The 25,944-nt window shown below is 36.6% G+C and overlaps 1 protein-coding gene and 1 long non-coding RNA gene across 2 annotated transcripts; both read left to right on the top strand.

Annotated features, from left to right (window-relative positions):
* The first annotated feature begins 1,358 nt into the window (after positions 1-1,358).
* LOC128609494 (uncharacterized) lies at positions 1,359-5,718 on the top strand. Its single transcript, XR_008386236.1, has 3 exons — positions 1,359-1,739; positions 5,036-5,302; positions 5,629-5,718. It is a non-coding gene; the product is annotated as an uncharacterized LOC128609494 (long non-coding RNA).
* A 2,702-nt stretch (positions 5,719-8,420) lies between these two features.
* On the top strand, positions 8,421-16,003 carry LOC128610637 (high affinity immunoglobulin gamma Fc receptor I-like). The gene is made up of 5 exons (XM_053630058.1): positions 8,421-8,487; positions 9,929-10,192; positions 11,197-11,445; positions 12,267-12,374; positions 12,470-16,003. The coding sequence occupies exons 1-5, from the start codon at positions 8,421-8,423 to the stop codon at positions 12,526-12,528; spliced, it is 747 nt and encodes a 248-aa protein (XP_053486033.1). The 3' UTR covers positions 12,529-16,003.
* Positions 16,004-25,944: the final 9,941 nt, after the last annotated feature.

The raw sequence follows: 25,944 nt of genomic DNA, 5'->3' as shown, positions 1-25,944 counted from the left end.
ACATTTAGTTGTATAAAACACATAAAACAGAACCTTTTATATCATACCACACAATTTTTAGCGGAGAAAGAGAATAGGAACAGACAAGGCCTGAAGTAAATTAAAGTAAATAATATTTAATACTTAATACTTAATACAATAACTGCATCAAGCCTGCGACTCACTGACATCAAATTGTTGGTTTCTTCTTTTGTGATGCTTTCCAGTCTTTTACCACAGCTTCTTTCAGTTGCTGTTTGTTTTGGAGGGGTTTTTCCTGTCAGACTCCTCGTCAGGAGGTGAAATGTCTGGTGATTGATTTGGCCAGTCTAAAACCTTCCACTTTCCCCCCTGATAAAGTCCTTTGTTGAGTTGGCAGTGTGTTTTAGATCATTGTCTTGCTGCATGATAAAGTTCTTCCTGAATAATTTGGATGTATTACTCTGTAAATTGGAAGATAAAATGTTCCTGTAAACTTCCTGTAATTCATTTTGCTTCTACCATCATGAGTTCCATCATCAATAAAGATTAGTGAGCCTGTTCCAGAAGGAGCCATGAAAGCCCAAGCCATGACACTACCTCCACCATGTTTTACAGCTTGCATGTTTTGGATTATGAGCAGATCCTTTCTTTCTCCACACTTTGGCCTTTCCATCACTTTGGTAGAGGTTAATCTAGGTTCAAGAATTTTTTTGACCCATCTCTGTATTTCTTTGCAAATTCCAATCTGGCTTTCTGATTCTTAATGTTCATGAGTGGTTTGCATCTTGTGGTATGGCTGCTATATTTCTGCTTTCGAAGTCTTCTTCGAACGGTGGATTGTGATACATTCACCCCTGCCCTGTGGAGGTTGTTGGTGATGTCCCTGACTGTTGTATGAAGTCAGCATTCGAGGGGTCATACTAAAATGCTTTGATTCTTATTTATATGATTTTCTGTGAACACTGGAAAGTCTTCTTCCTCTATGGTTATCCTAAAACATGGTCTCCCATCCATCCATCCATCCATCCATCTTCAACCGCTTACTCCTTCTTCAGGGTCATGGGGGAACCTGGAGCCTATCCCAGGAAGCATCGGGCACAAGGCGGGGTACACCCTGGACAGGGTGCCAGTCCACATGGTCTCCCTCGGGGTTCTATTCTGGGTCCTATTCTGTTTTTGCTATACATGCATCCTTTGGGCTCTATCTGCCATCATCATGACATTTCTTATCACAGGTATGCAGATGACACACAGTTATATCTTCCTTTTAAAATTGGGAACAATCAGTCTCTAAAGTCCCTTATGCACCATTTAGAAGATGTTAAAAATTGGTTGACTGACAACTTTCTTAAACTAAATGAAAGTCTGAGATTATTATATTTGGTCCACCAAAACACTCAGAGAAGAGACCCAGTATTCTTGTTCCTTTAGCAATAGCTGAGAAAGTGAGAAATATTTATGAATGAATTGGTCTTGCTGTTCCAGTAGTTTCAGAGGGGAATGTAGTTCATTAATAAACTTAATATTTGTAATTGTTGGTAAATTACTGTGGTATAACAGGAAAGAAACACTCCAGAACAGGAAGTAATTGGAAAATAATCTACTTTGGGATGGTAAGAGTAAACCTGCTTCTCATTGGGCCACATCATACCACCCTGTTGTTCATTAATTTCCTATAACAGCACACCCCCAAGTGTTTTATCTCTGAATTAAGCTGTCATTTCTGTTTCCCTCTGAATCTTTAGTGCTGGCTGGACTCATCCACTGTACACAATCAGGTGATTTATGTACATTTCATTTATTGGAGGTTTTTTAAAAAAATTATTATTTGCTTTAATATGCATGTTAAACTCAGTCTGTTCATTTTATAGATGATTAAGACAAGTGCTTAAAATTTGTAAAAAAAAAAATAAAATAAAAAATAAAATAAAATAATAATAATAATAATAATAATAATAATAATAATAATAATAATAATAATAATAATAACACAAGCATTATAAATTTGAGACCAGTGGCACAGAACACTGAAAATAGTACTCTTGTTTCACTGTCTGTGTCAAGTCAGTTTCTTCATCTTTATGTCTTTAGAGAACTTTAAACTTTACTTAATTAAATATTTCTACAATTTCAGTGAGTTGTGTTGCTTCATCTCTAGCATGTTAACATGGTTTATTTAAATAGTTATAATATAACTGGGTGTTTTGGGGCACAGAATCCCGTGCTATTGATGTAATACCATTAGTTGTGCGTGCAGTGAAGTGTGTGTGTGTGTGTGTGTGTGTGTGTGTGTGTGTGTGTGTGCCTGTAGACATGCAGTAATGAGTAAGGACGTGTACATCAGAATAATTGTTTTCTAGCATTATTTTTTCCTGTTAAAACTAAAAAAAAAAAAAAAAATTCCTGTAAAAAAATTATACTCGGTCAATTATTTCTAGTATTATTGTGTATCTTCTACCTTTAGTTTCTTGTTTGCTTGCTGATACTTTTATTGTTTCTAAAGTTGAATAGTCAAGATGTCACGTCCCGAGACGTAGGAAGATTAGGACAGATGCAAATGCAGTTTAACAGTTTTATTAAAGAGAGACACAGGCAGGTAAATCCAAGTCGTGATCCAAAAACGTAATCCAAAAACATTCAAAGGTCAGGCGATTGGCAAACAGGCATGAAGGGGCAAAGAAGGAATCAAGGTCGCGGTCACGGAATACAGGGTCAAGATACAAAACAAGAAACATAGACTAAGACTAGGAACTGGGAGCGGAAAAACCAGCGTGAACTAAATACACTAATCTAACATGAAACATAACAAAAAGCACATGTCCATAGTAAACAATGTCACAGTTGTCAACATATGAAGAGCGGGCGCTCGCGCACCTTGCTCGTGCACGCGCACCCATATGCTCTCCAGCGCACTGCTTATAGGGGAGACCGTGACACAAGAAAACAGGAAAGCAAACACACTGTAACACAGACATGAATCAATAGTGGGAAAAATCAAAATTATCAGAATATAATTATAGAATTATCATACAGCATTCAATAACGTATAATCCTATACTGTAGAAGCCTGTACCCTCATACGGCATACAATAACCTATAATCCTTTACTGTTCCACATGGACATTCTCACTGTGGTTGCTGGGACTACGGTTGCTGTGATGTACTGCAATTACCACATACAATTTTGCACTCAGGTCTACTATGGTGAACAGTGGACTAGTTCAACAATGATTTTAAACAATGATGTTAAAACCATAATGAACTTTCTTTTACTTTCACACTATCCGTTGTTACTCAGATGAGGACGGGTTCCCTTCTGAGTCTGATTCCTCTCAAGGTTTCTTCCTCGTATCATCTCAGGGAATTTTTCCTTGCCACCTTCGGCACCGGCTCGCTCAATAGGGATTAATTCACACACTTAAAATCTCTATCCTGTGTTTTATATGTTTCTGTAAAGCTGCTTTTGAGACAATGTCCATTGTTAACAGCGCTATACAAATAAAATTGAATTTAATGGAATAATGTATAATCCTATAGTGTAGAAGCCTGTACCTTCATACAGCATGCAATAACATATAATCCTAACCTAAACAATAAATTAATATTAAGTGACTTACATTTTAGACTCAATATTGTCTGTTTTTGTTCTATTTCACCAGCGAAAAGAGATTTCTTATTTATTTTATTTTCACAAGGGATTTTTTTTTTTTTTTTTTTTACACATAATGATTTCAAGTTTAATTTATGATAATGTGTTTGTTCAAACAAAAACTTCTGTTTTCATTCCTTTAAGGGTCACTGTAAATAATAATAATAATAATACTATTAGCAACAACAACAACAACAACAATAATGATAATAATAATAATGGAGTGAAAAGGTGATATTTTCTGAGACGGTTATCCTACCGTTCAAATCTCATACCGCTGCAACCCTACTCTATTCACCCATAAAAATAAATTGATGTAGAGTAGAGAGACATTAGAGACCTGCATCATCACACAGCAGTTATTTTCTGACCCTCACTTCAATCTCAGTGAAGCTTTACATTTAATATCCCTATTTTCATTCTCATCATTTTACTAACTGAAAATTGTAAAATAATTTGAAAGTAGTCATAAGATGTTTAGCGTCATCACAGAGAGAGTAATACTGTTTTACTGTAGAAGTGATTAGTGTAGTAAAGACTTCACTTAGGGGTGTACTCACTTTTGTTGCCAGCGGTTTAGACATTAATGGCTGTGTGTTGAGTTATTTTGAGGGGACAGCAAATTTACACTGTTACACAAGCTGTACACTCACTACTTTACATTGTAGCAAAGTGTCATTTCTTCAGTGTTGTCACATGAAAAGATATAATCAAATATTTACAAAAATGTGAGGGGTGTACTCACTTTTGTGAGATACTGTATGTACAAAGAAATCCAACGTGTTTTAGGGATGATATCTGCGCATGCGCGTGCTTAGCTTCGTATGTTTGGTTTCGTATGTTTGGTTTCGTATGCAAGAGATTTCATATTCCTGTAAATTGGAGAATACGCTATCAAAAAATGAAATAAAAATAAATGTTAATGAACAATGAACAAACAGTTCACAGCAGTAACTTCATTAAACATTTTTTTTTCGCAAAATTTCAAAGTAATATAGTGTTTCAAGAATGTTAACATTATTCAAGCTTCTTTTCTACATATATTCGACGTCGATTATTTTTTCCTCATGATCAAGCCTCTTTTCAACTAACTGTACCTTTCATTTCAACGGCGGGGGTTCGCTTGACTTCGTCGAAAGCACGTTTGTGTTTGCTGGGAAATCATTGCTAGCATACCAGTGTATCTTTTACCTTTAGTTTGTTGTTCCCTTGCTTAAAATTGTGATCTACATTTACTTCATCAGTAGTGATTGTTGTCTGCCAGAGCTTAATCATTTACATGTGAGCAGATATACTGTATCTACACTCTGAATAGTTACCTACATTCTGTATTCAATTTTAAAGTGTTAATACTTGTTTAAATAATAGTGATGGAAATGAATAAATTCATAGAAACAGTAGTGATTTTGTTTTTGTTTCTTACAGAGAGTCCTAAACCTGAGGTGATTATAAAGCCTGATACACAGGTGTTCAGAGGAGAGAGAGTGACTTTCAGGTGTGACATACAGGGAGGAGGAGATACTGAGTGGACATACGACTGGTATAGGGACGATAACATATTCTACCCATCCCTCACAACACAGGAGTTCAGCACCAGTGATTATTACAGTGGTAAATACACCTGCAGAGGGAGGAGGAGAAGTGACTCTCAGATCTCAAAGATGAGTGATCCTGTTACACTCACTGTATCAGGTGAGTCTCTCTCTGTGTGTGTGTGTGTGTGTGTGTGAATGTATCCCATTACTTATATATGTAAAAGTTATCACTAGTTTCAGATTTTGTTCCAGATTTTATCATATGAATAACACAGTCTCATTATAATGATTTTAAAGCTCCTTTTTTCTATTTTCTTTTGATTTTCACTTTCCTATTTTAAAGTAACTGATTCATTTGATTTGTAAAGAATCACTACAACTTATTAGCTATTCTGATTGGTGTGACATTTTTCCTCAACTATTATTTAAATTGTTAGAAAATAATTGATATTTAAGAGAAACACATTCTTCTTCACCTAATAGTCAAGCTGATTCTACTGCCAAAGTTTCACTGCTGTGAAATCAATTCCCCTGTCTCCTGGAACCAGAAACACCAACACACTCAGTGTAACAGTCTCTAATGAAGGAGGAACACAGTACTACTGTAAAGCACGCAGGGGAAACTACGACTCAGAGATCAGTGATCCAGCCACAATTACAGTGGGAGGTACGTCATGTTTTCTACTTTTTCACTACAGACTTAAAGGAAGACGGTGAAAATGAAATTATTTTATTGTTTCAGTAATTGTTTAAAGAAGTATTATAATTGTGTAATTATGTAACTATATTATATGTTTAATTGATTCTGTATGTGTTTAAAATGTTTTGCTATGTTTCTATAGCGAGACCAAAGCCTGTAGTGAAAGTACAGCCAGCTGAGCGTGTGTTCATTGGGGAAACCGTCACTCTCACATGTGAGATACAGACTGGAGAATCCTGGCGTTACCTCTGGTATAGAAATAATGAAGAACTCAGTGATGCTGCAGGAAAGAAAACATACACAATCACTGATATTAAAGAGTTTAATAAAGGTGATTATACATGTAATGGAACAAAGTCATCAGACCCTAAATACACACAGACCAGTGATAGTGTTACACTGACTGTATCAGGTGAGTGTGTTTTATCTCACATATTGTTTATTCCATTAACAGTGAAAAGTGTAGAGGTGTATTTTGTATAGAACACAGTATGTTAGATGCTCTAATGCTGTCAGTGAACTCACTTTAATAAACACTGACTGCAAATCATAGTACCTTATTATAATAAAATTTCTAATAAAAGATGCAGGAATTAAGTGTTTTTGGTTACAAAAAAAAAGAAACTACAGAAAACGTTCTTAGAACATTATTTAGTTCCCACCCCACCAAAAAAATAACCAAACGGGAACCATATGCTAAAGTTAGGGGAACGTTCTGTTTTGCTGAGTATAAGTTGGACACATGCGCTGAATATCCAATCACATCCAATCACATCAGCCAGTTATCCAATCACATGATTTAGTGAGGAATTTATTCAGTAAATGTGTTTCCAGTGTGTGTGTGTGTGTGTGTGTGTGTGTGTGTGTGTGTGTGTGAGAGAGAGAGAGAGAGAGAGAGAGAGAGAGAGAGAGAGAGAGCAGTCTGGCTGCGCTGTTACACACCTACAGTATATGTTAATAATCATAGGACATTATTTTTAAAGCTCACACATCTGATGTGATTTTTCATTTAGTAGTTAATTTAGCATGCTACGCTAATGTAAACAATAAGCTAATATTAAGTGACTTACATTTTAGACTCAATATTGTCTGTTTTTGTTCTATTTCACCAGCGAAAATAATTCCAAACAAAGCCACAGCAGGTCCTGCTCCTTTTTTCCTCCTAATTTCTTTTGTTCGAACTTTTTTAAATAAGAGATTTATTATTTATTTTATTTATTTTCACAAGGGAATTGTTTTATTTGTTTATTTATTTATTTATTTACAAATAATGATTTCAAGTTTGAATTATAATAAAATGTTTGTTCAAGCTAAAAACTCTTGTTTTTTCATTCCTTCAAGGGTCACTGTAAATAATAATAATAATAATAATAATAATAATAATTATAATGTGTAATACAGTGAAACCGTTATATTTTCTGAGACGGTTATCGTACCGTTCAAATCTCATACCGCTGCAACCCTACTCTATTCACCCATAAAAATAAATTGATGTAGAGTAGAGAGAGATTAGAGACCTGCATCATCACACAGCAGTTATTTTCTGACCCTCACTTCAATCTCAGTGAAGCTTTACATTTAATATCCCTATTTTCATTCTCATCATTTTACTAACTGAAAATTGTAAAATAATTTGAAAGTAGTCATAAGATGTTTAGCATCATCACAGAGAGAGTAATACTGTTTTACTGTAGAAGTGATTAGTGTAGTAAACACTTCACATCCTGAACTTGTGTTTCATTTCTAACAGAAAAACCTAAACCTGAACTCACATCAGATCTTAAAGGAGCTGCACTGACAGGAAACTCAGTGACTCTGTCCTGTACAATGACTTTTTTCCAAGTCTCTGTTGGTCGCGGGCGGATTAGCGGATAATGCCCTTTCTGAAGACTCAAGATACTCGAGTCGTTTCTCAGGATCCGCCACTCTTATAACTAACTCAGAGAATTTTATTCCTATCGCGGTAATCGAACGTCAGTGCAAAAGTGATTTTACGTTGGTGCAAGACTTTCTTGCATTCCTTGAACCGATCGCGTTTCTCTCTTGTCGAGTTCGCAAAGTCCGGGAACGAGAAAATATTGTGATTCTTCCAAGAGAGCTTTCCTTTGCTCCTCGCCTGGCGCAACACGAGATCTTTATCGGATGATCTCAGAAACCTGGCCAGGATTGGTCGCGGCCTGTCTCCCTCGCCAGATCTCCGAGCCGGGACTCTGTGGACCCGCTCGAGTTCTAATTTATGGCCTGTTATGTCGAGCAGACTCGGGAAAAGCTCGTCCAGAAATTTCACCATATCTCTGCCTTCTTCGTGCTCAGGAACTCCAATAATCAGCAAATTATTCCTTCGGCTTCGATTTTCCAAATCTTCCAATCTTTCAAATATTGTTTCCAAGTCTCTGTTGGTCGCGGGCGGATTCGCGGATAATTCTCTTTCCGAAGACTCAAGATACTCGAGTCGTTTCTCAGGATCCGCCACTCTTATACTAACTCAGAGAATTTTATTCCTATCGCGGTAATCGAACGTCGTATTACAGCGAGATCTTCCAAGTCAGCAACAACCTTCGTCAGCATCCCCGACATGTTGGACAGTTGGCGCTGGATTTCTTCTCCCGCCGCAGCACCCAAAACGAGTCCGCGGTCCACAGGCTCGTCCGGGCTTCCATCTTGAACACATAAGTGTCTTTTAATGTCTCCAGAGCTCGAGGATTTTAACTTCTTTGCCATGTTTACCTCAAACAGCAAAAGTGTAACTGGGTATACCGAATTTCACCAGATTATATCATGAAAATAATTATAAAAATTAGCAAAGTGCGCAGAGCTGTCTTTCACACGTCTGCCCTTCGCATGGCGTCACGTGACTCCCCACAAATGTGCATAATTGAACAAATGACCAGTCTAGCCAGCCCACAGCAGGGAACTTTCAACTATTAAACACAAACTTGCAAGAGTATAAGTCCTATATAAACATCATACATCATAGCAGAAAGCCAGTGTTAGTGTAGTATAATTATTTAAGACTACGTCTTAATCACATATCCCTGAATCTGTAATAAACACATTGATTAACATACTCCAATGTACAAATACACTTTTCAGTATACTCAATATATTCTCATCCTACACTGTATTCAGTAACTACTAGGAAAGGTTTGTAGTTACTAAATCTGAACTCACTGTTGTTTTCTCAGACTTTAAAGGATTAACACTCACTACGTTTACATGGACAGCAGTAATCTAATTATTGACCTTATTCCAAGTAAGATAATATTGTGATTAAGGTGTTTACGTGAGTCTCTTTTAGAATACTCCTTTCATGTTCCTGTTTTACATGTTATAGAACATAGAGAGATTAACAGCACACGTCATTACGTCACCGCGTCACGCCGTCCGACGTCCCTCCAGAATTTCACGTATCGACATACAGTTGGTCTTCGTTATGGAACCGTATACAGTTTTGGGTGTTTTTATTTTTAATTTTACGAAAGCTTCAAGTGCAGTTAATTATTTGTCATGCTACACGTGCAAATAGACGACTGCTTGAAGCCGTGGGAAACACATGTATTTTGCTCAGTTTATAGCAGGTAAGTATGCGGTTTGGGAGGCAGCCATTCTCTCCTGTTTGCCATTAAACGGTTGAGCACTGCCATGTGTGTACGTGTCCTGTCGCACAATGCGGTGAAAACTCCCACACGATGTTAATAGTATGATTAAGATATCATGTCTGTAATACACGTCGATAATGTGACTAAAACAGGAATACTCCACGTCTTAATTCGGTTTGTGTTTACTTCGAGTATGAATTTAATCAGATTAAGGTAATTAAAAATTGCGGTTTACATGGTAGTTTCTTAATCAGAGTATCATTTTAATTGTGTTAATATTGGATTATTGTTGTCCACGTAAACGGACTGACTGTATGACACTCGTGTATTTTTTTGTTTGTTTTTTATTTTTTTTTTATTTTAAATTTCTTTGAAGATAAGACAAGTACATACTTCCTAAGCATTCTTATATATTGCTGTATTTGACCCGCTCATGTGTAATCTGTTCTGTTCACAACAATATTATATAATGTGTGTGTTTCAGGTGAATCTCCTCCAGTGTCTCTGATCATCAATCCCAGGAGAACTCAACACTTTACTGCTGACTCTCTCTCACTGAGCTGTGAGGACCAGAGTGACTCTACTGGATGGACAGTGAGAGGATACACACACAGTGAGGCAGTGTCTGATTGTTCATCAGTTTCAGGATCTACATGTATCAGCTCCCTCTCTACATCACACACTGAAGTTTACTGGTGTCAGTCTGAATCTGGAGGACGCAGTAATCCTGTCAACGTCACAGTGCACCGTGAGTCTTTTTATCACTAATATTTTAATACATAAACCAGGCCTACTGTAACATTAAAAAAATCTATTTTTATCAATTGTAAAGAAGATAAGTAATACTTTAGTTGTAATAATAACACATGAAAACTAATTTAGTGTCTTGTGATTGACAGCATTGTAATGAAACCTATTTTAATGTCTGAAAGTAATTGAGGAATTTCTGGACATTTTATTTAACACAGTGCCATTAGTTACTTTAAATTAACATTATATTAAACTCTTTAGCTCATGTAGCTCTCTGTTTCCTTCTCTCTGTCTCTGTTTTCCGTCACTCCGTCATGTTTAACATAACTGCATAGTTTTTTAAATTCCATAACCTGAGAAAATGATGAAAGCTTTAACATGATGTATAAGTGATGTTCATAGTTGTTACGTTACTGCTGTGTTCTTTAAGATTTATGATGTTAATTGTACAGGCAGGAGAGCATGTAGCTCTGAATGACTGCACTATTAGCTCCAAAACCATGATATGGTCCATAACTGGATTTAAGATTAATTATAATATTATAGATACAATATAATGAGAATCGAGTAACTTGTAATTCTAAATAACTAAAATCCAAAAAATAATAAAAACACCTAAACCCAAAAACATCGTAGAATATTATTAAATGTATTTTAAATGTTATTTCCTAGAGAGAAAAAAAAAATTAAACAAACTAGTTTCTTTGGAACACATTAGTGCATATACTGGAACTTTAATTAGACTGATTTTTTTCAAAATATCATGTCTCACATCTGTTTTTATATTGTTTTTATTTTTATATTATATCTGTACACTCTCAGAAACTAAAACGATACTAAACTGTACCTTTCCTTGTCATTGGGGTGGTCCCCTCAAGGGTACACCTTTTGTACCGTTATTGTATCTTTTACATACATTCTTTTATCTGTACATACACCTTCCCAGATAAAACACACAGCCCATACTTTCTGATTTCAGTGTCTTCTTTCTCTTTCCTACAGATGGTGATGTGATCCTGGAGAGTCCTGTCCATCCTGTGACTGAGGGACATCCTCTGACCTTACGCTGTTTATATCACAACTCAAGTATCTCAGCTTCTGGTGTTGATTTCTATAAAGATGGTTCAGTCCTGCAGAACAAGACTACAGGAGAGATGACCATCAGTACTGTCTCAAAGTCAGATGAAGGTTTCTACCACTGTAAACACCCAGAGAGAGGAGAGTCACCGAAAAGCTGGGTTTCAGTCAGAGGTGAGAAATAATTTATATATTACTTTAAATAAAGCAACTTTTGCTGTGTTTTCCATTCTTAAAGCATTTAAAAAAATATATCATTAATAATTTTAGTGTACGAGAAACACGTTCCTATTTATCTATTAGTCAAGCTGATTCTACTGTAATGGTTCTACTTATTTATAAAAGGTTTTTAAGTTTCACTGCTGGAGATTCACGGTAAAGAGTTGTAAATTTAATAACTGACTAACATTTCTAAATAGCTACCGATAGGTGCAGGTTGTGGTACATGACTTGATACACTATTTACAAAACATCAAACTAATAATAACAAATACAGTAAACTACGAGTCAGAGTTCAGTGATCCAGCCATGATAGATTCCGTGGTTCATGCCGAATGATACCAATTATGTCATGGTTGAAACTTCCTGTCCGCTATTTTTAAATGTTTTGAAAGCCTATTTTTTTTTTTTAAAACTCCTCCTAGACTGTTTGTCTAGATTTCATCTAGATGCATTCATGACAAAAAGTTATTCACAGAATTGTGATAAACCATACCGTTTTCAAATGATAACCATCATGCCCAGATGCTACCTGAGCAGTTTCAGAACAGCAACACATACTGGACAAAATTTCTAAGTAGTAGCTATTTTAATTATTTTTAAAAGTAATGTTTTTTTATGTTTGAAAGTTTACTTTTCTAACTCCCCTACACTGTTCATCAGACTCTAACAAAAAACATGTCACAAAGCTTCTTTTGCTGCTCATGGCTCTGATAATTGGCTTGACCTTGGTATTGCTGCTTGCAGCTTTATTTATCATTTTTATTTACTATCAGATGGAAAAGCTCCACTGTCGGTACTGAAGCTCCTCAGCAGTGCAGTAGCGGCCTCTCCGTATGTGCTGGTGACCATCATTCTGGCAGTGAAATGTTACAGAGCTCGAAGTAAGACCTCACAGTGTTCTTCATTAGCCTTAAAATTAAACCCTGACATTTAATAAGAGTCTAATTTGAAGTGTTCATGATTGTGTATTTTACAGCTGACCCTGATGAGGACAACAAACCGTACAGAGTGATAGAAGCTGAAGCGTCTGTCTGAGTCTCGGGTTTTTACATTATTTTATCATCTAGCTTTTAAATAACAGCAGCTCCCCGTGCAACAGAGAACACATTCGTGTATGTGCTCTGTCAGTAAGTACAGTTTTAGTGATGAGTGGCTGTGATGTTTCTGTGATTTTGGATGAAAGCTTTAAATTCTAATCATGTGTTATGTTTTTTTGCATTTATTTCACTTTTTAACAGTCCCTCCAGGATTTTGTGATCACAGAAATTAACACAAAAATCAAAGAAACTCCACAATATTCAGATTCAATATTCAACTTGCAATCTTTCAAAATTAGCTCAGATTCTCCGCAGATTTGGGCCAAGACGCATCATGTGACATGCACAATGTGCATTCAGCCAAAGCCCTCTTCCATTCATGTTGAACATGAGTACAGCAAAAAGGTCTCATTTACCAACAAACATCACTGTGAAAGACAGTGAAAAATCCTGTATAGACTGATTTAAGCTTTACTTTGTATTTTTGTTTTAGGTTATAGTTTTTTTTAGGTATAAGACTTCATTTTTTAACTTAGGTGATTCCTAGTCTTAATGTATGTATCTGTATTACTTGTATGCATTTATTTTCATTATTTAAACTTTATTTTGCATTATTGATGTTTTTTAAGCTATATGACTTTTACTTTGTTTAAATTGAATATTATTTTTGATTCTGTAACCAGCATTTACTCAATGTAGCATTTGCTCAGGGATAAATATGCAGTATGGGTTGATGCAGTGTAATATTTGTAATTAAATAGAGTAAGACTAGTAATATTTTATGAAGTAAATACTTGGGCAGATAAGTTTTGTTTAGAATTCTTTTTCTAAAGGGAATGAAGTGTGCTTTTGTTCTGATACATTTTTAATAAAACAATAAAGTCTGTTATAAAAAAAAAGGTTTCAGTTTTTACTAAATAACCATTATATATAATGGTATAATAATAAAATTATTACATCTACATTATTACATATAGATTCAGAAATCCTAAAGGCATTTAATACTATTCTCACATTCAGCACACAGTCAACCACATCACATCAATATACAGATTTTTTATTTTTTACTTGTTTTAAAAAATGGATCTATCTGCACTTGCATCGGACTCCAACTCAATTACTTGACACATGATATTAATTTCTCATTGCCACAATCTAGTAATAATGAAATAGTAATATAATGAAAAATTCACTGAACAGCACTCATAACACTCCCTTACCTTTAAGATGGAAAGCCCACAATGGACATGATGCAATGAAACATCAGGATAGTGAAATTCTGTAAGTAAAAAAATAAAATTATATACATTTATATATACATACACACACATTATTTTCAATAAATATATTTCCAATGAGCCTATTCACATGAAATTCTCCAGACATCAATATTATACAGTGGGGAAAATAAGTATTGGATGCATCAACATTTTTTTCAGTAAATATATTTCCAATCAGGTTGTTCACATGAAATCTTCACCAGACTTTGGTATTAACTCAAGAAATCTGGAAATATAAAGAATTCTCAACATTAAAATCCATGAATAAATTTATGTATAATAAAGTGTAATGACACGGGGAAAAAAGTATTGAACACGCCAAGAAAAAGCAGTTCTCAAAGGCAAGGTAAGGCAAGGAACCAGCTGAAATCCATAATTAATTATACCTCCTATCTGTGCAAATTAATATCAGCTGGTTTAGTAAATTGATGGTCTATAAAAAGGCTTTTCGTTACCAAGGTGTCACACAAGAAACATCTCATGATGGGTAAAAGCAAAGAGCTCTCCCAAGACCTTCGCAACCTTATTGTTGCAAAACATATTGATGGAATCGGATACAGACGCATTTCAAAACTTCTGAATCCTCCATTAAGCACCATTGGGGCCATTATCCGCAAGTGGAAGTAACATCACTCCGTCATCAACTGGCCAGGCACAGGAGCTCCTCGCTAGATTTCTGATCAGGGAGTCAGAAGAATAGTCAGAAGAGTAGCCCAAGAGCCAAGGACCACTCAGAAAGAGCTCCAGAAACACTTAGAGGCACCAGGTGCCATCGTCACAATGAAAACAATAGGCAATGCACGCCACTGCTCTTGCAATTAATTAGCTAGCAAGCTAAAATATTTGTGGACTGTCGCAAGCTATATTATATTATATTATGCTACCTCCTTCTGAGTACATGTTTGATATTTTTTACTCTCCCTCTCTGACCAGCAATGCAAAATAGTCTGCTGGGCAGCAGTCACTCAAGCCCCTGCCCCTTTTGTCTCAAAATGTAATCCTCATTATACATTTCCTGTCAGTCAGTAGTTACCTACATAAAACCAGTTAGTTTTGTTTGTATTTTGTTACTGCTACTTTTCTGTACAGATTGTGTTGTGCTCTGAGTGAATGTGGGGAGAGTCGGGCTTCCAGGTTGCTGCACTGCGTTGATTAAACAAAGCGCGCGCTCAGAACAGTGACTACGTTCACATGGACAGCAGTAATCTAATTATTGACCTTACTCTGAGTAAGATAATAATGTGATTAAGGTGTTTACATGAGTCGCTTTTAGAATACTCCTGTCATGTTCCCGTTTTACATGTTATAGAACATAATTAGATTAACAGCACACGTCATTACGTCACCGCGCCACGCCGTCCGACGTCCCTCCAGAATTTCACGTATCAACATACAGTTGGTCTTCGTTATGGTACCGTGTACAGTTTTGCATGTTTTTATTTATTCTTTTTAGGAACGCTTTAAGTGCAGTTAATTATTTGTCATGCTGTACGTGCTAATAGACAACTGCTTGAAGCGGTGGGTGTGTCCCAAACCACGTACTTACCGTCTATATAGTAGCCGAGATACATGTATTTTTCCCCACTACAGGCCTATAGTAGGAAAGTATGCGATGTGGGACACAACCGAACTCTCTTGTTCACCGTAAAACGTAAAACTGCCGTGTGTGATCGTGTCCTGTCGCAAAATGCGGTGAAAACTCTCACACGACGTTCATAATGTGATTAAGGTGTTTACATGTCACTACTACACGTCCATAATGCGACTATAACAGGAGTACTCCACCTGTCTTAATTAGATTATTGCTTACTTCGATTATGACCTTAATTACATTAAGGTAAGTAAAAATTGCTGTTTACATGGTAGTTTCTTAATCAAAGTATGGTCTTAATCGGATTAAGAGTGGATTATTGTTGTCCATGTAAACGCAGCTATTGTTTATGAAGAGTCAGGTCAGCTGGCACATGCGCAGTGCAATCGGGAAGCCGATTGAACCATTTATGTGATTTAAAGGGGGTTCCGGGGTTCGGTAATTTTAAATACCGGGGTGAAAGAAACAGTAAATTATTATGGCCTATTGTTGTTGGTATTTAGATTTTTATTATTATTTGTTATTTAATTAATGAGCCATAATGAACAGGTGAAGTTGATCGAGAAAGGTTTTAGAGGTAAGTAATAGAGGTACTTTGACATTAACACTTACCAGTGGATGGTTTGATCCAAAAGGAGCAGAGTCATGGACTTTAAAAGGAGTCCAAAGTGCTTGTTAAAGAGAGTATAGTGATACACCAGGATAGTGAACTGAGAAGACCAATGTGGAACGTAGATAAAGCTGATTGAAATTAAGTGTGTGGAATTAGTGAATAATGATATAACAGATGCAGAAGAAATGTATGGAAAAGTGACTATGGCTGTTATACAAGCAGCTGAAGAAACAATTCCAAAAAAGACAGGAACTAAAACGAGCAATTAAAAAGAGAAAGCTTTTAGGCAGCTCAAAGCTCACCATACACTGGAAACTTTGATTAACTATAAAAGGGCGCATGGAGTAGTTAAGATAACAATTAGACCAGCCAAACGCGTATAATGGAGACAATTCTGCAATAAAATTGGAAGAGAAACCCAGCTGTCAGACATATGGAGAACAATTAGGAGTATGTACGGAATAAGAAACAGTGTGGACATGTTACAGGCCTCAAGCATGAGTAATCTGTGAACAGATATTGTGTCCTGTTTTGGACAGGAAAATCAGACACAGGAGATGTTTCTTGTGATCGCTCAGCAAGCTGTTCTCTGTCTTTATTAAACAGAATATATCTTTTTTTTCGTCTTCATTTAAACCATTTCGACAATAATTTTCCTTGTAACATATTACACATTTAGCATCACATTACAGCATGGAGGTTAATATATCAAACCGCTGGAATAACATATTTTACAAATTATATAAATGTACAAATTTGTTCAACAGAAATACTTCACCTATCCCAGTCTTAACTGGTAGTATGACTCACAGTTACTGCTATTACCAGCTCCAAAATCATACACGTCCAGTAGCTTTAATACTGTTAAGCCTACTTGTTTCACACTTTTACTACATTTTCAAATACAAAATATAAAAACAGTACAGAGGCCTACATTATACAAAATACCTCTGTCTCTTTAACCTTACCAACACATTACAACTATATATACACAACTATTAAAATAACCGTACTTTATAAACTTTAGCTTTAACAAATACAGAGAAAGGTGCACATGTCCAGGAGCAATGACCATAAACAAAATAAATGTCAATGTCGGAAGGCCGCCATGTCGCTTACACTTTTTACACGGGAGCTAGCTACACTTCAATTCAAGGTCTCTCAACTGAATAAACCACTGTTTTACACATAAAACGTTGTCAGAACAACATAATTAAGGCTTTAAAAGTCCTTAGAAATGTATTGCAGCAAAATACCACACACTACTGAGCTGTTTTGTACAGGAAAATCACAGAAAGACACAGGAGATGTTGCTTGTGATTGCTCAGCAGGCTGTTCTCTGTCTGAGGAGCGGAAGCATCGCGCAGCCCTACTAGCGCTCACATAAGTGAACACTTCCCCTTGTGGCATAATCAAGCAATTGCACCCTCAAAAATACATTCAAATTGTTCTTTTTATACAGGCCGATACACAAAACACTTAACAATTGTGACAATACATTTGTAGGCGTCACATTTTCATTAGAAGACTATCCTAGCAGAGGCCGGGAACATTTGCAAATAAATATCAATTTACCCCGTGTTTACTTTCTTTAGTGACACAGACAAAAAGGAAAAGACTGTGAGAGAAAAACAAAAAGAGAAGATGATGAAGATGAGAGAGGAAAAGCAGTTACTACCCACTGTGCACAGAATATGATTAGCATTATGTTACTCTGCTGTTTAACAAAAAATCTGACCTGGACTCATTCAAACAATGTAGGCCTAATAACCACAGAGATATGTTCTTTGGTTGGCACCCTGTCCAGGGTGTACCCCGTCTTGTGCCCGATGCTCCCTGGGATAGGCTCCAGGTTTCCCTGTGACCCTGAAAAAGATTAAGCGGTATAGAAGATGGATGGATGGTTGGATATATGTTCTTTGGGAATTACATTGAAGCTTATAGGTTCAATTTACTTTCATAAGTATAGTGTTATAATACAGTATAGTACTATAGATATCACTTTGTATAAAACTCATTTTTCCTACATTAATTTACTGCTGAGACACATTTTTATAATTCAAATCTAAAATGATACAAACTCAAACACAAAGATTAAATGCAGTGTTTTTAATGTTACTAAATTATTTTTATTACACTTCGACAGGAGACACAAATGAGGAGTCATAAAGAACGGGACAGGCAGTGAATTCAGAGGGAGGGAGAGAAGAAAGAGTAGCAGAGGACGGTGAGAGAAATGAACAGAAAGTTTGTAATGTTGAAGGCAGACTGACAAGAAGAGATGAGAAACAGGGAGCAGGTTATGGGGAGCAGAGAGATACAGAAAAAGAGGCTGAGAGAAAGAGCACAGGAGACACAAAAGGAAGCGACTCAGACAGACCACACATGTAGAGCAATCGTGGAGTAGACCAGGCTGAGATGAGAGGTGATAGAGCTGATATCAGTCAGAGAGACACATTTCTACACTGACATGCCCACTGACAGGGTTTTAAAGCTATTATTATCCAATGTCTGAAAATGCACATCTGTCGATCAGGGAATTCAGTATTTTTTCCCTCAACCCCTCTAGCAAACTTAATTTTTGGACCTCTGTATTTTTAAACCCTGTATACGACCATGCTTTCAATTAATAGCAGTTAAGACATGAAACATTATTGTGGTTTGAATTATATTCTAGTTGAGCTGTGTGTCTTTAACCTTTGAGAGACGAGGAAATACTGCCATTCACATTCTCAGTAAAACCAAAATTAAAACAGTCTCACTCTAGTTTCTGTGGTAAACACTAACAGCACTCAATGAGCTGAGCTAATAATAAAAGATGAACATAATGTTAGATCTTATCTCATCTTATAACACATTACTTTGTGCTGCCAATAAATGCATCTAAACACAGAGAACTCAGAATGAAAATAACTTGAAATGTGTCCATATCATCCACAGACTTTAAGTAGAATTAATCAGAAACTGAAGCCCAGTAACATAAAAGCTTTATATACAGTGCTGTGTTCACCTAAACTGGATATTTTATCTGCTAGTCTGTTGAAAAATGTTAACAGTAATCACGACGCAAAAAGGAGGAAAATTCTGAGACTCAGTGGAGGTTCAGTGCCACTGCGACCTTCAGCAGCACCAGGAATCTGTGGAACTGTCACAAATTCCCCCTCATTGCACAGCGTGTGTCCTGCAGTGAGTGCTGCTGTGCTTTTGTTTATGTTTCTTGTGCAGTACGGAGCCTTATTTCCATGTTTCTGTGTAAATCTACACCTTTCTCTCCTTTTTTTCATTTTCATTGGCTTATGGATCTGCATACTTTGATATTCCCTTCCTGAACTTTGACCTCTGCTTTGAACTACAGTATGATGAAGATGATTGGTTTGGCCTCAATAAAGAACATGCTGAGGTCACTCAGTTGTGTTCTGTCTCATCAGCTTTGCACATTACACATACTCACATTAAGTACTTTTTTGATCCCCAAGGAAACTGTTTTGTTTCAGCAGTACAATAAACACAGAAGGACAATAGACACAGAAAATGCACAGATTGTAGTACCCATTCCAGTAAGTAAAGAAAAATAAAAATAAAATATAATAAAATGAGATTTTAAAGTGACTGTAGTCCAGGTGATCATACAGTGACTGTCAGTAAAATGTTGTGGAGGTGTACAACAGCTCTAACAGTAAAACTGATGATTGTTTATGTTAAAGGAAATAAAAGTACACCACGTTCACTGACTGCCTACATGCCGGTCAGTGCTGTCATTAATGTCAGCAGTATTGAAACTTTTTCCCACCACATACACAAACCACAACAGCTCTCTGTCTGTCTCTCTCTCTCTCTCTCTCTCTCTCTCTCTCATGTGATTGGTCTTTAGAAACACAGGAAGTGTTGAGGCTTTAACACAGACAATGCTCATTCAGTCAGTCATCAGTGTGACAGGATGGAGCTCCGTCCACTCTGTGTGTTTCTCTGTGAGTAAACGTTTTCTGTTTATCTTCATTAAAGTGATTGGTAGTGAATAAAGTTTCTAATTAACAGGCTGAGAGTCCTGTCATCAGGTTCTGTGTGATTATTTATCTGTAGTTCAGGATGCTGAATGTAGCGTGAAAACTGAATTCTGAATTTTGTGGTATGTTTACATTCCACCCATTTTATTTTATGAGTAAAATATTAAATAGTCACGGTATTAAATCACCAACTGCATGCTTATCCATTAGTACTCAGTATTTATTTAGAATTTTACAGTTTATAGTTTATTTAACATTTGTTTGGTGATATTCTCGGCTCTCTAACATTTGTAAAGTGAAGAAAGTTGCTCTTGCAGATATACTATAAAACTCTGCAGGTCTTAGCGTCTGGCGGGAGACTGTGCCAAGCAGACAGGAAATCCAGCGACATTTATATTGATCGAGACATGACACTGTGTTCATCAGATCAGAGCAGATGCTGCTTTGAATAAATCTATTTGAGATTAATATAGCATATAGAGTGTGATACCAGCTAACAGTTCATATTATACCACCATGCTGTTGAGTGCTGGTTGCAAGACAAAGCACATGTTTATATTAATGTTGTCACACTTTATCATGTCTTTATAAAGTGACTTATTAACCATGTCATTTAACAGACAATTTCATAATGGTTGATATGGTGATGTTTTTTGTAAGGAGACGGTTATTTAACATTGATGGAGTATTTATTTATCGTTTATGGAACATTTATGGAGTCTTGAGTGTCAGTGCTTTGTAATATTCAGTACGTTTTCCATCATGGGAAAGCCTTTATTCCACTAGAAAGAAATGTAGCGTAATATAGATTGTCCTTTGAAGTTTCAATGTAACATGACAACAGTGATTGCCTGTATATTTTTGTAACCACAATTGTGAAAAAAAACAGATGCTGATGAAGGGGAACAACTGCTATTAGTTGCCATAATGTTAGTGACAACAAGAAATAACTTGTGGTTTGTGCCTTGTGGCTGTCACACAATATTAAACATGACTATAAATGGTAAAAAAGCATGGCATGTTCATTACTAAGATAAACATTGTAACTGTTGCCATGTTGCTGTGGTATAAGAGGAATAAAACACGCTGTTATTGGAAAATAATCAACTTTGGAATGGTAAAAGTAAATCCACTTCACATTGAGCCACATCACACCACCCTGTTGTTGGCTTATTTTCTTACAACAGCAAGCCACGCAAGCGTTATTGTATACTTCATCTGTCATTTCTTCTGTTTCTCTCCCTACTTTTAGTGCTGATGGGACTCATCCACTGCACAACAGCAGGTGATTCTTATAATTTATTTATTTATTTTCCCCTTCAATATACAGTGGCTATAAAAAGTCTACACACCCCTGTTAAAATGGCAGGTTTATGTGATGTAAAAACATGAAACCATGATAAATCATAATGTCAGAACCTTTTTCCTCCTTCATTGTGAAATTACAATGTTTCAGAATTAAGTAAAAACCAATCAGAAACATATTAGGGGGAAAGAGTAACCATAAAAAAACTTTCAATAAGCTAGTTGCATAAGTGTGCACACCCCTAAACTAAAACATTGTTGAAACACCTTTTGAATTTATTACACCACTCACACTCAATCTTTTTGGCTAAGAGTCTATCAGCGTGACACGTCTCCACTTACTTGACGTATATTTCCTCACTCTTTCTTGCAAAAACATTCTATATCCATCAAATTGTAAAGGCATCTCTGGTGCACAGCCTGCTTCAGGTCACCCCACAGATTTTTAGTTGGATTCAGGTCTGGGTTCTGACTACATCATTCAAAAACTTTGATCTTCTCGTTAAGTCATTACTTTGTTGATTTGGATGTATGCTTTGGGTCATTGTCCTGCTGAAAGAGGAAATTTCATTTCATCTTCAGTCTATTAGCAGACACCTGAAAGTTTTGCACTTAAATCGACTGGTATTTGCAGCTATTCATTATTTCCTCTGCCTTGATAAAAGCCCCAGTTCTGACTGAAGAAAAGCAGTCCTAAAGCATGATGCTGCCATCATCACGCTTCACTCTGTGTATGGTGATCTTTTGGTGATGTGCTTTGTTTTTTGCACCAGACATACCTTTTGGAATTGTCAGGTCTGGTCTGAATGTTCTCATCAGACACACATTTTGCCACATAGTTGGACGTGATTTAGTCCAGCTTTGATGTTTTTTTTTGTGTGTGTGTGTGTGTGAAAAAGGGCATCCGTCTAGCCTCCCTACCCCACAGCTCAGACATGTGAAGAATATGAGAGATTGTTGTCACATGCAGAGAGAAATCAGAACTGTTAAGAGGGATCTCCTGTTCATGGTAATGACAGCTGTATGATAATTACATTTGAACATGAGATTGAATGTGATTGGTTCATTCTGAACACAGCCACATCCCCAATTATAAAAGGATGTGTACGCTTATGCCAGGCTATTGTAACTTTATTTTTCATAGTTTTCCCTTAAATGTTTCTGATTGCTTTTTATTTATTTATTTTTTATATGTTGCAATTTCACATTGAGGGTGGAAAAAGTACTGACATGATTTATCTTGATTTAATTTTTATTTACATCACAAAAACCTATTTTAACAGGGGTGTGTAGACTTTTTATATCCACTGTATATGTAAATCTTGGTCTGTTCCATTAACGGATGATGAAGACAAGTGGCTCAAATTAGTAAAATCATATGAATAAATACATGTATTATAAATTAGATAACTTTATTAATCTTTCTGCCTTAAGAACATTAAACTTTACTCAGTGTTTAGATCATCTTTACACATATAGCTTCAGTGAGAACTTACACTATAAGAGCTTTTAATATAAATGCATACACACACAGGCAGGATTGTCTGTTGTGCTTCTTCGTCTCTAGCATTTTTACACATGTGCATGGTTTCTTTGAAGAGATGTCGTAATAGGACTGGGTCTTCTTTGCACTTTATGGCAGTGAACAAAGATGTCTGGTTCATGTCATGCATACAGTGACGTGCGTGTGTGTGTGTGTGTGTGTGCGCGTGCGCGTGCGTGTGCATGTGCATGCATGTAACTGAGGTTTGTTTGGAAGTGTGCCCCCTGTGGTCAAAAGTGGAAAAGATGTGTGTAGTTTTTATTATTGGAGCGGGGATTATTTGCGTATTTGCATATTCATATTCATATGCCATATGTTTTACAGATTTTATTGTTTATGTTACGGTCTTGTTATAAATATTCATATTTGCAATGTTAATCATTTGGAAAGGCACAAAACACATATGAGCATAAAATATTTTATTATTATTATTTTAAATATTTCCAATATTTTAAAGTAATAAATACATGACTAAATAGGAATAGGGGATTAAAGTACACATTATTGTTGCTCCTTATTTATTTATTATTAATCTGATTTTGGCTACTAGTTTGTAATTTGTATGATTTACAAAGTTTGATATAATGCTGATGCATCATGATAGAAAGACCTCTTCCTTATTAGAAAGGACCATCCATCCATCCATCCATCCATCTTCAACCGCTTACTCCTTTCAGGGTCACGGGGAACCTGGAGCCAATCCCAGGGAGCATGGGGCACAAGGCGGGGTACACCCTGGACAGGGTGCCAGTCCATCGCAGGGCACACAATCACACACCCATTCATACACTACGGACACTTTAGACACACCAATCAGCCTACCATGCATGTCTTTGGACTGGGGGAGGAAACCGGAGTACCCGGAGGAAACACCCTCAGCACAGGGAGAACAAGCAAACTCCGCACACACAGAGCTGTGGGCCCCGCGAACCCCGACCCTGGCGGTGTGAGGCAAACGTGCTAACCACGAAGCCACCGTGCGCCCCATTAGAAAGGACCATGTGGCTTAAAGAAAAAAAACAAAAAACAAAAAAAAACATAGGAATTTAGACATATAGCATATTTTAGCTATAAATCTATGTATATACTTGTTAAAAAGTCATGAATATGAAAATCACAAACACACCAAGAAACGTGACTGTATTATTTTTAAAGACTAATTAGACTTTGCCTATTTAGAAGACGTTATGTTGGTTAAATCCATTCCATTCTTGCTACCCACCAATTTATAGCAATACGCCTCTAGAGTTATAGATTTTCTCAGCTTAACATAAGAATATACATGCTCTGTATGTCTACGTAATTAAGAAGGAAGAAGTACGGAATAAAACATGCCCAAGCAAAAAAGTCACAACCAGAATAGCTATAAGAACAGAGATAAAGGCAATGCATACACTGAACGTTACATCACAGTGAGTGAGTATTAAAAGTCCTGTGACCATGTGACCACACAAACATACATACACACACACACACACACACACACACTCACACTAAAGCTCTCACTGCTTGGCTTATGTGCAACTCAGCACACTGGTGGTCTTTCTCTGATACGCTGTGAATAAAGCTACTAGCATGTGCTATTAGCATGTATAAGCCTGGGAAACCCAGTCCCCACTCTGACCACTCCTCTACCAACACCATTTTGTCGAACTGCGTGGGCTGTCTGTATCTGGGTAAAAGGGCATTAGCCACACTGTACAGCTATCTTCATGCTTAAAAGCAAAAAAGAGCACATGCATAACCAGAGATTCTATGAGTAGAGACAAGCCACTGCTTGAAATATGAATGGAACAGCACATAACATTAAACATGGTGGCTGTATTATGCAAGCACCACCGGCAATTGCTTTAAGACTACACAGAAAGCCCAGCTTCCCCTAAAATTTCATTAAAATTCAGCACAGAAATGTTTACCAAAATGTTTACATTATTCAATAATCTTCTTGGAAATCAATATTTTAGTGAATCAAATGATCAAACATCTCACTGCAATATTGGGTTGTTTGTTCATTTAACTGTTTGTTTTTTCTGGTGGACAGTGCAGCATGTGTAAAAATCTCCTTTGAAGCCTGTGACACAGAGATAACAGACACTCAGTGAAACTCGTGCGTCTCTTGATGTTTATTACAGATTTGTATACGAAAAATTTACATTTAACATATTTCTCTTCACTGTATATTAACAAGAAATAGAGATCTTTTGTAAAATGAATGGTTATAGAATGGGCTACACCTGGCTTTGACAGATCTGTAATTTAAATATAATGTGTATTGCTGATCAGGGTTATCACATCGTCACAATCTATGAACTCCATTTCCCAGAACTCAGCACAGCCTACAAACATGACCGCTGTGAACTACAACATCCAGAACTTCTCACACTCTCCTGATTACTGATTACACACCTGGACTCAATCACCTGCACCACCACACTTACATTATATAAGGACTATCAGCACTCACATTCATTGTGAAGTATATAAACAGTTGTGTCCTAATACACCTGATGGGCCCAAGTGATTTTCTAGTGTTTGCTAGTTTGGTTTTTGACCCAGTTTGTGTGGTATTGTTTTCTTGTCTCTGCCTTGCCTCTTACAGTCTGTTTGCACAATGCATGATCTTTGATTCTGCTACTGCCTATCGATTTGGATTTGTTTGCCTGTGTGATAAACTGCTTTATCTGCATTCGTGCTCGCCTCCATTACATGACAAGGGTAGTTTAGGCTATACAGTGGCAAGAAAAAGTATGTGAATCCTTTGGAATTTCATGGTTTTCTGCATAAATTTGTCATATTGGAATGTTGAATGAGTTAGATAGTCGATTACTTTAGAGTCCTTACGATAGAGAACCACAGTCACAGTCCATAGTTTCATGTTTCGTTTCATAGTCTTAGTCTTAGTCTTAGTCTTAGTTCATAGTTCATAGTTCATGTCATGTTCAGTTTCGTTTGTTAAGTTCACGCTGGTTTCTCCGCTACCAGTCCCTCGCTGTTGTTTATGTTTCATGTTTGGTATATCGACCCTGTATCCCGAGACCACAACTTCGATTCCTGCCTTGCCTCGTTTATGCCTGTTTG

Source organism: Ictalurus furcatus, chromosome 7 (assembly GCF_023375685.1).
Source record: "Ictalurus furcatus strain D&B chromosome 7, Billie_1.0, whole genome shotgun sequence".
NCBI lineage: Eukaryota > Metazoa > Chordata > Actinopteri > Siluriformes > Ictaluridae > Ictalurus > Ictalurus furcatus.
Note: the sequence above shows the minus strand (reverse complement) of the source record. Positions and strands in the feature narration are given on the sequence as shown.

Bases quoted from the DNA above. Each gene is read 5' to 3' on its own strand.
- LOC128610637 (XM_053630058.1), top strand. From the start codon at position 8,421: ATGTTGGACAGTTGGCGCTGGATTTCTTCTCCCGCCGCAGCACCCAAA. The intron at 10,193-11,196 runs GTGAGTCTTTTT...TCTTTCCTACAG, and splicing joins TGTCAACGTCACAGTGCACC to ATGGTGATGTGATCCTGGAG. The intron at 12,375-12,469 runs GTAAGACCTCAC...TGTATTTTACAG, and splicing joins GAAATGTTACAGAGCTCGAA to CTGACCCTGATGAGGACAAC.